We start from the raw sequence: 14828 nt of genomic DNA on the forward strand, positions 1-14828 counted from the left end.
CATCAATAAAGGGATCGAAGAACAGAAGCAGGTTTGGAGGATGCAATAATACATTCAACTTTGTACATATTGAATATGAGATAGTTTTGCTCCTTCGTTGCCTCAGGAAAGTGTAGAAGATGTACGTTTCCCTATAGATTACCACTCCAGTGACCAATTTCCCTTAAAGGAAAGATTTTGGGAGATTTTGAATAAAATTTCAAAAGCAGAAACCAATTCTTCCAATCCTTTCTCTGAGCTCTCTGTATTTGGCTTGTTGACTCTGTACTAGGTGTGTTCTGCTTTTTTTCTTTACAAACTTTAGTCACCACATCCAGGACTTATAGATAATTCAATTTAACTTCTTTCTCTACCCAACAAACATGGTCTGGAATGCAACCTCTCAGATAGGCACCTCTTGGTATTTATACCTTTATGGCATCTCTTCCCTTTGAGTGTGGGCTGAACTATTGGCTCACATCTAAGGAATAGATTATAGTAGAAGTGATATGATGCCACTTTGGAGTTTGGTAATAAAAGGACTGTGGCTTGGTTTAGATGCTCTTTCATACTCTGCCTTGGATGTCTTACTATGGGAGAAACCAGCAGCTATGTCATAAGGCAGCCCTGTAGAAAGGTCCATGTGGCAAAGATTTGAGGCTGGCCAACAGCCATTTGAGAAAGATTGACAGAAGATCTTCTGGGGTCTGCTAATAACCATGTGAGAAAACTTGAAAGTGAATCTTCTTCCAATCAAGCCTTGAGATAACTACCGCTCCAGCTAATACCGTGATAGCAGTCACCTAGCTCAGCTGCTTCAAGATTCCTGACCTACAAAAACTATGAGACAACAAATGTGTTTTATTTCTGTCCACTAAGTTTCAGGGTAATTTTTTGTGGTAATAGATAACTAATATACCTGGCTTGTTGGTACTACCTGAGCCTTCTTTTATGGCTGGACAATCAGGCTGAGTCATGGAAGGTGGGTTTGAGCTATAAGAATGAGAATATTAGGATTGAGACCGTAAACTATTTTATTTATTGAAGAGTTAAGGAATAGAAAAATAACACCAGAATTCTTCTGCAGTCCTCCAGGGCAAGGTAAATCACAGGCTAAGAGACCAGTTGAATAAATCACTTGATAGTTTCTTCTGGAAAGACTTAGAATAAATCAGCAGGACCCTTTAATAAGGAAACTAAAATAAATCTCACCTTTTAGGGTAAGAGTATATTGTTATTCCTCTAACCAAGGTCACCAGTCAAAAGAAAATAGAAGGTTGTGACAATTATCTGGCCCAAGAACATTCTTCAGTTTGTCTCTTGTTGGACTTTGGAAAGTGAATTAGGCATGATTTAGAAGCTTGAGACTGACCTGACAATAGGAAGATACCAAAATTCAAATTCTGAACCCATTCTTTGATCTTGAGGTATTAGTGCCACAGGTTCTCTGGGGCTCTCAGGTCTGGAAAATCCTCAGGTATTAGTGCCACCATCATGAGGGGCATGGCTGCTGCCACAACTGGGCATATGATCATTTTATGGCCTGAGATGGGAAGAGCCTGGCCAATACCCTGTTCTCTGGTATGAGATGGGAACCAAAATAAGGATGAGATGAGAGGAGGACAAAGGTACTAGTCCAGGAAGTGACCATTTAGGGCTTCATACTACAAGGATTTTGAATTTCCAAAGATGAAACAAGTCTCTCCAGCACAGGGCAGGTTCAGGTCACAGCCCTAGGGCCTGGCTTGTTTTATCAATCTGGCAGTTCAGGGTCAGTGCAAAGGACATCCCCAATACCTGAAAAAGAGTTAGGAAAATGTGAGATCTTCACAGGTAGAGCCATCTCTCCCATAAGCCCTCAGAGTAACCCCAGGGAGGAAGAAGTACCCATAATTCTGAGACCATGCTTCCCTCTATCCCTTCCAATTCTGTCTCAGGAGTTTTCTCCTTTAGCTTGAGAGTGAAAGTGGAGAAAGTAGCAAGAGTTATGATGGCAAGGCAATAAAGTGTTGGAACATCTATTTTCTTTCCTTAAGAAGTCACAGATGTCCTGCTACTGGTATTGTTAACTTCTGCTTACTGGACACTTTGTGCAGAGTCATTTCTCCTCATGCCCTATGCCTCTTTGCTTTCCAAAAAGAGGGAAGTGTCTTCTCTCTGAGCTTCCTGATTTAAGTTTTCACTAATCCATGAGATACACAGCACTTGGGTGGGAAAATAGTAGAAATATCAGATAATAAAAAAGAAAACTCAACTACCCCCAATCCACCTTTGATTTGCCACAATAAACTGAGAAACAAGGAAAAAAATTGAATACAATTTTCTTCATCAACTCCCTGTTAGCATATAAGACTACTGTTTTTCAAGTGGAAATTTTCATCCATCACAGGCTGTTTTCCAGACAAGATGAGTGGGGGTTCTGGTTGGTGATTTTTAATTTAACTGGGAAGCAATAATTCTCTAAGGAATATGCTGACCACATAGATGTCGTGGCTTATTTTCTTTATGCCATGAATGAAGTTGGTAATAACATCATTTTCTACTTGACTGGGGGAGCGCATATACTAATAAAAATAGCTAATGTATTGAGCACATTATGTATCACACGTGTATCTAAATTTTACATGGCTTAACTCATTTAATCCTCACAAGAGTCTTATGGCTAAGCTCTTACCTGAATCACACATACACAGATGGTGATGATTCCAATATACAGGAAATTGGAATGAAACCACAGTTGTACTTTAATGTAGCAACCCTAGAAAAAAATTACAGGTACAAATTATATCAGCTATAATATTCAACTTTATCCTCAGGCTTATAGAGAAGATTGTTTGTACCTTGCCTTATATAATGCCAAGGGACTTAGGCTAAGTACGATGTTTCAGTCTTCTTTGTATGGACAGAGAAACAGAGGTATAAGGTAGAGAATATTAAGCTAAAGAAGTTTCTGGCATTTTTATCATTACAGTTGTAACTAATGTAGAAGTCCTAGATTAGATTCCTCCCCACTGAGTAAAAAGTTCTAGGAAGTACATCAGCAATGGATGGTCTTATGTTCTTTGAATGCTCACTGCTGTTTTGAATTACCAAGTAGGAAATATGGGTTATATAACCCTGGGATTGGTTTGCATTTCAACTTCTGCTTCAGCAACCACTAAACCCATTATACCTCTACCAAACTTCAGGGAAGTTGCTGATTGGTGGGTGTCATAGTTTTCCTCCAAAGACCTGAAAAATTCTGGATACTTCCAAACAACCTCAAAAGTAGGTTATAGGAGTGAGGATGGGACCACAGGTTCTTGGTCTAGTTGGAAGATGAGTTGGCTTTTTTGGGCCCACTGTGAAGGTCTGAATTAGGATTGCAGGTTATTTAAGCAGGTCCACCAACTTTCCTACGAACTCTTCATTCCTTCGCTTTGAAGTTATGATTCATTTCACTAAGAGGTTGAATCCTGCCATTTCCAAGAAAGGAGAGCACAGAAACAGGCAGAGGGAGAAGATAACCTCAAACTTCAAATTTCTTTTGCAATCATAAGAGAACTACTTCTTGTTCACAAAAATCTGGAAGCAACTATTTGCCACTTTCTCACAAACATTTCCTCTTGTGTGTATTAAATCAGTGTAACAAAATTCTTCACAGCATCCAAAGTCTCAATGAGCTTGTTCCTGCTTTTTTATGATATGTTTAGTTAACTGTGTTTGTATCCCCAGTCTCTCTTTTGTACAAAATTCCCTGTTTCTGGTTGAAATGCCGAGGTCCTGCATGGCTGATGTATTCAAGATAATTAAAAATTTATCCAAACATGTTTCTTGATGATGACTGTATAATGATAAAGCTTTCACAATGCAACTGTGTGATTGTGAAAAAACCTTGTGTCTGATGCTCCTTTTATCTACCTTGTCAACTGATGAATAGAACATACGGAACAAAAATAAATAATAGGGGCAACAAATGTTAAAATAAATTTAGTTTGAAATGCTGGTGATCAATGAAAGGGAGGGGGTGAGGGGTATGGTATGTATAATTTTATATTTATTTATTTTTATTTATTTTTCTGTTTTTGTTTTATTTCTTTTTTTTCTGTTGTCTTTTTCTTTTTTCTGAATTGGTACAAATGTTCTAAGAAATGATCATGATGAATATGCAACTATGTGATGATATTGTGAATTACTGATTATATATATAAAACAGAATGATTATATGTTAGGAATGTTTGTGTTTCTTTGTTGTCATATTTTTTTAATTTAAAATTAATTTAAAAAATTTAAAAAAATTTATCCAAAGAGGCCAATAATAGGAAAGTTTTCAACAAAATTACCTTAACTTGTGGATCTTTGGGGCAAGAGTCTGGTGGACCATGGCTCCAATCACTTGTGCCATTTACACCGCAACACTGCAGCTAAAAGCCACCACCACCACCACCCAAAAAACAAACAAACAAACAAAAGATGATGGTTAGAAAGTTAACAGAAGGAAAACTTTGGGCCATAGGTGGAAATTGAGCCTTTCATATCTGATTCTATAGCAGAAAATCCAGAATTGGCCTTAACAGTATGGTCTCTTTCTTATCCATGATACCATTTCATTCACATAAAAACCCTGTGAATTAGAGAGTATATGCTTAATTTATTCACATTTTACAGATCAAGAGAGGCACTGAGAAACTTTATAATGCAGGGATCAGGCAGACCATAGCTGACTCACTGGTTAGTTTTAAGAACACTGAAAATAGAACAATCTGACATGATGAGCCTGCTTACATGACGAAATAGAAAGTACCAGTTAGTCTTGTCAAAAAACTGAAGTCTACAACAAGCCTCTAGATTTACAGGATTTATGGGACATAAAAATTCCAAGGCACCAAGATAGGATAAGGAAGCAACTAACTGTTTCCAGAAAGTGGGAAATTCTACAGGAGAAATAGCATAATCTCTTTCCACAAATAAAATAACATGAAAGGCAGAAAATCCATTATAGATTAAAAGATATTTAAGAGACATATTATCCAAATGTAATATGAGGAACTTGTTTGGATCTTGATTTGAATAAACTGACTAAAAATATTTTAGAAAATTAGGGAAATTTTATCATAGATAAATTAGTTGATGCTTAAGGAGTTATTGTAAATTTTTAGGTATGATGAAGTTAGGCGTATTTAAAAAGCCCTTTATCTTGGAGACCCATACTTGATATTTAATGGGTGAAATGATTTGAGGTCTAAGATTTCCTTTAAAGTATTCCAGCCAAAAAAAAACAGAAGTAGAGGATGAGATGAAGCAACAGTTCTTTATCTCATCCTCTACTTGGTGATATGTACATGGCGATTTATTTTGCTATTATTCTCTTTACTTTTGTTTATATTAAAATTATATAACAAAATATATCTAAATGGAATTTAAAAAATAAAAACAAATTGGGGAAATCCAGAAGTTAAATGGCACACCCAAGGCCACCCAATCCCGGTGTCTGAGCTCTCATTCCTATGCTTTCTGCTAATTCTGCACTAAGCATTCATGGCATGGCTATGGCTGTGGCTCCATGTGGCCCTAGTAGTATTGTTTGAGACATAGATCCCATCTTTATCCTCCATCACCACCAAAGCAGGAATGTATAGTTACTTATATATGTTTGTTGGTGGTGTGGGGACATGAGGAATGGAATGTTAGTGGGCTTGGTAAGAAGCCTAATTTAAGGCTATTCAGGAATACAACAGAGATTTCTTGTATGCTATGATTCTTATTTTCAGTAAAACTTTGGAAAACACATAACCAAATGCAGTTTGATGTGTTTGGGTATCACTTACATCCTTGTAGGGCTCAAGCAATGAGCTTATCTAAATTGGTGAAAGATGAAATAATGTAGAGAATGTTGTACTAATCAGACTGACTCCCTGTTTGTGGGAGCAAAGGCATTATTCTGGATCTTGAGACTGGAAACTTTAAATTCTGAAACATCCAGGAAAGGAACTAGCTCCCAGGGATTGAGGCTGGAAAACTAAGACTGGGCTAAGCTGAGGAGGATTCCACCTGTACTTACAAATGATTGGATGTTGTCCCACGCTGCCTTGGTGCTGTTGTCTGAGTGGTAACGCTGGATGCTTCCGGTCAGACCCTTAGCCACAGAATCACTCAGCTGAGTAGGACATATTCCAGCAGAGGAGACATTGTAAAAAGCAGGTGAGTTAAAAAATAAGAAATGTTTAGTACAGAATAGTGGCTGCATTTGCTCCTCCTTTCCAAATGTTCTCCTCAGAGCTATGAAAATGAGGGGAGTGAGTTTGTGCTTGGTAAGAAGTGCTGAGGGTGAAATTAAAGGAAAATATACACCACAGACTCTTGTCCTTCCAGAACTCTGGATTTACAAAGGAAGCAAAGAGGCAAATAAAACACAGGTTTTCTTTAGACACTGAGACAGATATTTTATACTGTCAAACAGATGAAGAAAACTAAGTAGGGTGGGAAAGATAAATTTGTGTTTACTGCCTTCTCATTCATCCTTCAAGGCACCACTGAAATACAACCTTCTATACTGAATGGAGCTGAATGTGAGAATGATAGAGGGAGGAGGCTTGGGGAGACAAATGAAATCAGAAGGAAAGATAATAAGGTAAAGACTGAAATGATATATAATTTAGGAATGCCTAGAGTATATAATGATAGTGATTAAACGTACAAATTTAAAAATGTTTTGCATGAGAAAGAACAAGGGAATGTCAATACTGTGGGATGTTGAAAATAGATGGTAATTAATATTTCAAAATTTTAACTTATGTGTGAGACTAAAGCAAAAAATGTTTATTTGGTACAAAATTTATATTTTGACTAGTGCATTTCCTAATATAACTTATGTGGACAGCTTAATTGAACACCATAAGTACATGGAAACTTGAGTAGGGCATGAGATTTTGTAGGTTTGTCCAGAGTGATGCCCAGATAATATCCCAGAAGGATTTGAACAGTGAATAAAAAAGTATTTGTAAAGTCCCCTTGGGGGAATGGTGAGAAAGGGAGAAAATTCAATTTCCTCAAGTGGAGAACTCTTGATATTCTCACAAGCAGTGGGGACAACCAAAGCAATAGGCTGAGCCCCCAATTTTGGGGTTTGTTCATATGAACTTAACCCTGCAAAAGATAGGCTAAGCCTACTTAAAATTAGGCCTAAGAGTCACCCCCAAGAGAACCTCTTTTGTTGCTCAGATGCGGCCTCTCTCTCTCAGTCAACACAACAAGCAACCTCACCGCCATTCTCCTCTTTATGTGGGACATGACTCCCAGGGGTGTGGACCTTCCTGGCAACATGGGACAGAAATCCTAGAATGAGCTGGGACTCAGCACCAAGGGATTGAAAAAACCTTCTCCAATGAAAGGGGGAAGAGAGAAATGAGACAAAATAAAGTGTCGATGGTTGAGAGATTTCAAACAGAGTCAAGAGGTTATCCTGGAGGTTATTCTAATGCATTAAATAGATATCACCTTTTTAGTTAAGGTGTAATGGAGAGGCTGGAGGGAACTGCCTGAAAATGTAGCGCTGTGTTCCAGTAGCCATATTTCTTGACGATGTTTGTATAATGATACAGCTTTTGCAATGTGACTGTGTGATAGTGAAAACCTTGTGTCTGATGCTTCTTTTATCTACCTTATCGACAGATGAGTAAAACATACAGATTAAAAATAAATAAATAATAGGGGGAACAGATGTTAAAATAAATTTAGTAGATTGAGAAGCTAGTGATCAATGAAAGGGAGGGGTAAGAAGTATGGTATGCATGAATTTTTTTTCTGTTTTCTTTTTATTTCTTTTTCTGAACTGGTGCAAATGTCTAAGAAATTATCATGATGATGAATCTACAACTATGTGATGAAAAAAGGAATGTTCATATTGTAAACAAAAAAAACAACAAAAAGAGGATATGCAAATGTCCAAAAAAAATACAATCTTCTTCAAGAAATTGTTTTCTCTACCCCATTATAATTTAATCTTCCTTCCCTCCATACTTAACACTTTGCTTCTACCTCCATTATAATAGTTATTTTGTGCCAACTTCTTCTCCACTACACTCCTTACTTTCAGCAATGAGACAATGGATGGGTTGTGTTCTTTATAACTTACCTTTTGTTCGTACACAAAGAGCAGGATTGCCAAGGTCACTTCAGCAAGGAGAATAATCAGCAGCAGAAGAAAGAACTGGGACAAAGCAGAGACATGCTCACCACACTGTTCCAAGTTCTCCCACATCACCTCCACCCTAGGAGCATCCAGGTAGGTCTCTGTTCCTGTTCCTGCATGCACTGGCTTTTTTAAGCCTGTTTTGTTTTGTGAGGAATATGTATTATTTTTCTACAGCTACTTTCTAAGCTTCTAGAGGACAGATCAGCTGTCTTCTAACATTGTTCTCTCCTATCATAGCATCATGCACATATTACATATTCAATACCATCTGTTTAATGAAAGAGAAAAAATATGGTATCAGCTTATTGAAACAATTGAGCAAAAGGCCAATAAACTTAAGCCATGTGTCATTTGAAATTGGGACCTGATTATCTCTAAGAAATTACAGGCTAGCATAGAATGGGGAGGTGCTGGTGAAGCTAAGAGAAGCCATATTGAGATGAGGGTAGGAGGTGCTTTAATCATGATCCTAATTCAATTTGTTTCCAACTTTAGACACATCCTTTGTGCTAATCACACATGAGGGAAAACACATTTTCACTTACTCCCTTCCTTTCATCTTTTTCATTCCAAAACAGATTTTGACTGCTTAAAACCTTTTCTCCAGATCTATTATCTCCCATCTTTTGCTATTTGTCTGGAAACTATATCTAAGAACAGGGGATTCTTCTTATTCTCTCCATAACTTGAGTTTAAGTGCTAACCCATAAGGGAATGAGGATTAACTAAATGACTTAAGAAAGAACCAGGGTGGGAAGAACCCACACCTATGTATGGAGACACATTGCAATATCAAACTCTATTCTGGGCATACTACAGAAATGAGGATCTCTTCTTTCAGAGTGTTCAAGAAAAACCTAGGCCTAAAGTTGCTCCTTGAGGATAGTTGAGGAGAACAAATAAAAAATTGGCATCTCACATTAGATTTGAATGACTGAAGCCTAGACCCTTGCCCAAGTTGGCTGACTCACACTTGAGGTATCTTGTAGGAATGTGGCTTAGGAAAACACCCCCTGCCATTTCAGCAGGGCCACAATGCTTTAGGAGAAACTAGATTTTCCATCAGAATTACAGACTTTGAATCATCTCCTGAAAATACATACTAATGTGGGGAGGGTTTAGGCATACAGAAGACACTTGATCTCAGCTGCACATGGGAAATAAATAAAATGTTATGAAAGGAAATCACAATGGCAACAGTCATCACCCCCAGTGTAAAAGGGATACCAAGGAGGAAAACAATGCCTTCTTTTAGCTGGGGTCCCAGATAGAAATAAAGTAACATTGGTCTGGGCAGACTTGACTGAACTGACAAACCAATCCTGTTTTAACCTGTGCCTATTACAAAAGCTACCAAGAAACATTTCACCTGGGTCTGAAGGCATCAACCCCCAACCCCAAACTTAGAGCACTCCATTTGCAGTTAGGGACTCACCGACATAAGCAGGCACTTGTTCTCCTTGATGGAGCCCATGCAGCCCAGGAAGGCAACCACCATGATAATGGCGCCCACAATGATGAGCACATTGCCCAGGGTGAGGGAGGGGAGATTATGGAAGAGCACCCCGAAGTTGTTGTGGATCAGGAAGTAGATCCCAAAGCCCAAAATGCAGCAGCCACAGAACTGAAAAAAAAAAATCCCATAACATCTGAGGCAAAATGTGATTCTTGAGTGTCATCTCATATGCTCACTTAAGATCAAAGTCACCTTTTGACATTGACTCTTTCAAGGCTCTCATGAACAAACTCTTTACCCAGCTTCTCCAGCTTCCTATAGAAGAGGCAATTCCAGATTTTTCTTGTGTGATGCACTCATTCTTCATCCTACCCATTTTCAGGTACCAGATAAAGCCCCTCAGAGCCTCATAGTATCTTCACTGTATAGCAGGCCTGACTTCATGCTTCAGATCCCCTATTCTTTCTCTCCTCAACTACTCACACATGGCCTTCCCTTTGGAAACCATGGCCATGTAGAGGGGATGTCCTGCTTGAAGAAGGTCATCTTGCTAGGAAGACAACTAGAGAACCCAAACGTTTAAGAATCTTCTCATAGACAAGTTTGTATCAACTGTCTTTTATCTGAAATTCAATTGTTGTATTTGATACAGTGAGACCTCCTTTCCATTTCAATAATCCATTCCTCCGAGGAGTCCAGAAACAAAGGCAAGTCCAGAAACAAAGGCAAGAGACATTCGATACACAAAATGTAGAGTCTTAGGTTTCCCACACATGTATATCAGCAGTGAATAACAGTAGTCAAAAACCTTCAGAAATAGGAAGGACATCTCTATTTTAATAACTGCACTGGCACCTTTCAATTTTATAGGTTTATTTCATAGTAAGATGGGAAGAGAGGAGGAAATTATTATTCTTTTGTTCCTAGGCTGGATATGCTGTACATGACCCAGGTATGGGTTATACCACACCATGTTCTTTGGTATATGGGAGAGAAATAGAGCTTAGCTGAGGGGATGGTGAACTAGCCATGCTCAGGAGAGATACACTTACTTACCCAAAAGAGCAAATTGAAGATAAATAGGACATACTTCAGCAGTTTCAAGCTACTCATACCCATGCTGGGATATTCTTGCCCTAAAAATAGAAGGAAGAAGAAAGGAAATAAGTGATATGGTTCTGCAAGTTGACACCAAAATTCAGAAGGCACAAATGTTCAGGGTTCTAGGATCTCCAGCATCACCTTGGATTTGAGCTATGACACTGCTCTGGAAGGTTTCCCTAAACTTCCTGTTCCTTTAATCTTTTAACTGAGGTATCAATTGGCTTATCTTGTAGTCTCTATTTTGCTTTAGTTCAGCAAACTAAGGAAGCTTAACATTGAGTTCAGCAAACTAGGGATGCTTAACATTGAATTAAGCACCAGAGAAGAGAACAACAGAGTCATGTTAGAAGGGACTCACAGTGACATGCCATGAGGTCCATGTGTAGCATCAGTAACTAGTGCCTGGACACTTAACTCAGGAAAGCAACTCTCAGGGGCAGGGATAGATGGGTCAATCAGCCATGGACAAGGTCAATGACATGGTCAGCCCATTCCTCAAATGTCCGGAGATGTATATACATGCTACATTTTGTCTGTAAACCTCAACCTGTTCACATAAAAGTAGGTGGAACATACCTAACTTCAATCATTCTTTTGTTTCAGAGACATTTATGGTATTTCCATTTAGATGGTGTGGGAGATACAACCCTGACTAACCAATATCATCCTCCTGAAGCAACCAATCTCATGGCAGAGATAAAATAGACCAACAATTATCTATGGAGAAGTGAAAATAGAGATAGCAATAAGCACTTGCTTGATTTTTTAAAAGTAGAATATGATTTTCTTGGTAAGAACATCAATACAAAGGTCTGGTCCTCAATTCTAGAGATCCAGACACACAATTTTGAATTTTCTGTCAGAGATGATGAGGTTCTATGGAATGACTTATGTTTAAAAATGAGACTGATGTATAAAGCAGAATATCAATTTATTGTCTTTCTCAATTAGAACTACACTTTTTTTTTCCAGTGCATGGATAGCTTGTACAACCTGTAGTATGCTCTTTGCAGTATCAAGACACCTAACAATCAGAGTCTCAGGATAGTTTGTACAGTTTATATAGATAAGCCTGATGAGCTACTTCTGTTCCACAGTACAGTAAACTTTGTGATTGAAAACACCAAATATATCAATTACATGACTTCTTCCTTTTCCTTTTCTTTGTTATTTTTCTTTTCTTTCCCTTTTTCCTTCTTATCTTGACTCTTAGGACTATTCTTTATTCTGCTGCATTACTTTAACCAAGTTAAAATAAGTTAGATTATAATTTTATTTGTATATACCTGGAAGTTTGAAAAAAAGCATAATTATTTACTCCAAAGACATTGAGGCAAAACTTGAATTCATTTCTCACACGTTACTAAACAGATATGAGAGATATGGAAATCCACTTAAAACATTCATAGTCACAATTTCCTCATACGTAAAATGGGGATAATACCTATACCTTATAAGATGAATGTGAAGATTAAATGAGTTTATTACAGAGCCTGGTATATAAACAGTACTCAATAAATGGAATCTATGATTATTTAGTTTTAAAACAACTCTGTCTATCAAGGGTGCATGATGAATTTGAGTGTTTCCCAAGCCTTTGAGGGTATCATATTAGCCACATATCACACAGGCTAAAATACACCTATGGATAAATAATCTTGTTAATTTTATCTAGAATTTTTTAATTCATTTATCTCTTAGAAGATAACATTATCCATTCCTCATCTCCAAATTCTTGGGATTACCTACTGCAGCCTTTGTGCACAGGACATATTAATCAATAAAAGGTAAAATATGTTAAATACCAAGTGACATAGAAGTTCAAAGATATTCACCTGGGCTGATCAAGGAATATTTCACAGGGGAGATAACACTCAAGTTGACACATTCAACTGAGTGTATTCCCTTGAGCAGCTAAACATTAACCAACATGATTCTACTATACACAAGAACTATGCTATGGCTAATGAGTACTTGAAACCTGGCTATTCTGAACTAAGATGTGCAGTAAGCATAAAATATACACCAGTTGCTGAATACTTAATGCAAAAAAATCTTATTAATAATTTTTATATTGCTTGCCTGTTGAAATAATAGTATTTTGAATATATTGAGATAAAAATATATCATTAAAATATATTCATCTTTTCACCTTACTCTTTTAATGTGGATATAAGAAAATATAAAAACACTAATTTTAGATATGTACTCTTGGCAAGTATGATTAACAGAGAACAAATTTACTCTCTTAAAAAATGTACAAGTTATATAAAACAAGACATTGGGAATCAGACAACATAGGGCAATGATCCCTGAGAGATGGAAAAGGGATATGACCCTTATAATTGGCCCAGTTTATTGCACTGGCATAGTTTCTAATCCAAAGGGCAGAAAGAGGGAAACTGTTAGACTCCCCGAGTTGAGGGGACAGGGCTGAGTTTCTGAAGAGACCAAGCCATCTAGGCTTACAGGACAGAGTGACGGAGAGGAGAGTTTTACAAAGAGCAAACCCCAGAAATCTGCAGAAGTTTCTGTTTTACTTTCTCATTGCTGCTTTGCTGCTTAACAAATTACCACACATTTAGTGTCCTACAGTTCTATTTCTTATCATACAGTTCTATTTTTTATCTTACAGTTCTAGAGGTCAAAATTCTAAAATCAAGGTCAAATTTAACTGCATTTAAGGTAGATACAGAATTGAATACCTTTGTTCTTAGGAATTGTACCTGGTAGTATAAAGTTTTCAAGGAGCATAATATATAGAACTCACTCTCAAGTTTCAGAAAATGGATTGATAGATAGACTGACAGAAGGATTGATATATTCACAGGTTAGATAGATAGATAGATAGATAGATAGATAGATAGATAGATAGATAGATAGATAGATAGATAGATAGATAGATAGATAGATAGATGATACAGCAAATGAGGCAAAATGTTAAAATTGGTGGAGATGAATACCTGGGTGGGGATAGGGGTATGTTGGAGTTCTCTGTATGTGGTTTGTATCTTTAATTTTTAACCATCTTATAAATTTGAAAGTATTTCAAAATAAAAAGTTTAAAAGAAAAAAAAAATCAGCGTGGTATAAAGCTCAGCACATTCATGTGAGAAAACTACTGATGGCTGGGGAATGAATCATATGAATAGTGCTTGGCACCCAGAGCTTAAATTGGTGCCTTTTGCCACCAGTCAGACTAGACAACTTTAAGATTTTCAGGGCATTGAGTAGAGTACATAAAAGAATTTTCCCTTGTGAGTGGCAAATAAATAGTCCTAGACTGAATAAAGCTCCAGTTCCACCAAACAAATCTTAAGAATTGGCCCAAAAGGATCAAACATTTTCCAAGTAACTTAGGTACATTCCAGGAAAACGCTCAAGAAGATTTACAGGAATACAAAAATACCCAGCACCTTGTAAGGTAAAACTCACAATATCTGTTTCACTCAAAATACTAAGCATGCAAGAGGCAGGAAAAGCAAACCCATACTGCAGAGATAAATTAATCACTTTAAACAGACTAGGGGATATAAGTGGCAAATAAGGACATTAAAACATATATATGGGACTTCCGGGTCAAGGTGGCGGCGTAACAACGTGCGCGTTTTAGTTCGTCCTCCAGAACAACTACTAAATAAACAGAAACAGTACAGAATAGCTCCTGGGGCCACGTCAGTGACCAGACACATAGCATATCCCAGTCTGGACCAGCTGGACCGGCTGCGAGTACCCCCAGAACCATGAGTTCCCAAAGCTGTGACGGCCAGCACCCCTCCCCCACAGGCCGCTTCCCAGAGAGGAAAGGAAAGGACTTTACCAGCAGCAGGGACTGCGCACAATCAAACACCAATTGTGGAACTAATTAACAAATTCTTAGTACTAAAAATAGGCCCCCAGCTTAGGAGAAACTGATCAAAGCAGAGGTTGCTCATTTTTGCCCCAGCGCCAAGGGGGCAGGACTGACAGAAAAAGGGGGGATAAAAAAAGGAGAAGGAAACAGGTTTTTGTGGCTGTGGACCTACAAAGGCTTGACTGCCTCTGGATACAGTGGCAGGACTTTTCAGGCTGCAACTGCCCCAGGCATAGGCAGAAATGAGCTCTTTTGGGGGCTTG

General features: G+C 37.8%; 1 protein-coding gene across 2 annotated transcripts in view; it reads right to left on the reverse strand.

Moving 5' to 3' along the window:
• Positions 1–995: 995 nt before the first annotated feature.
• Positions 996–14828, reverse strand: part of CD53 (CD53 molecule) — a 38546-nt gene continuing 24713 nt past the window's right edge. For both annotated transcript variants that reach the window (XM_077119946.1, XM_077119945.1), the window contains 7 exons: positions 10665–10744; positions 9588–9776; positions 8093–8167; positions 6020–6115; positions 4302–4382; positions 2654–2737; positions 996–1776 (listed from right to left, as the gene is read on the reverse strand). In XM_077119946.1, the coding sequence (XP_076976061.1) occupies positions 1705–1776; positions 2654–2737; positions 4302–4382; positions 6020–6115; positions 8093–8167; positions 9588–9776; positions 10665–10727 (660 nt within the window). In that variant the 5' untranslated portion in view covers positions 10728–10744 and the 3' untranslated portion in view covers positions 996–1704. The remainder of the gene's footprint in view (positions 1777–2653; positions 2738–4301; positions 4383–6019; positions 6116–8092; positions 8168–9587; positions 9777–10664; positions 10745–14828) is intronic.

Source organism: Tamandua tetradactyla, chromosome 11 (genome assembly GCF_023851605.1).
Source record: "Tamandua tetradactyla isolate mTamTet1 chromosome 11, mTamTet1.pri, whole genome shotgun sequence".
Taxonomy (NCBI): domain Eukaryota; kingdom Metazoa; phylum Chordata; class Mammalia; order Pilosa; family Myrmecophagidae; genus Tamandua; species Tamandua tetradactyla.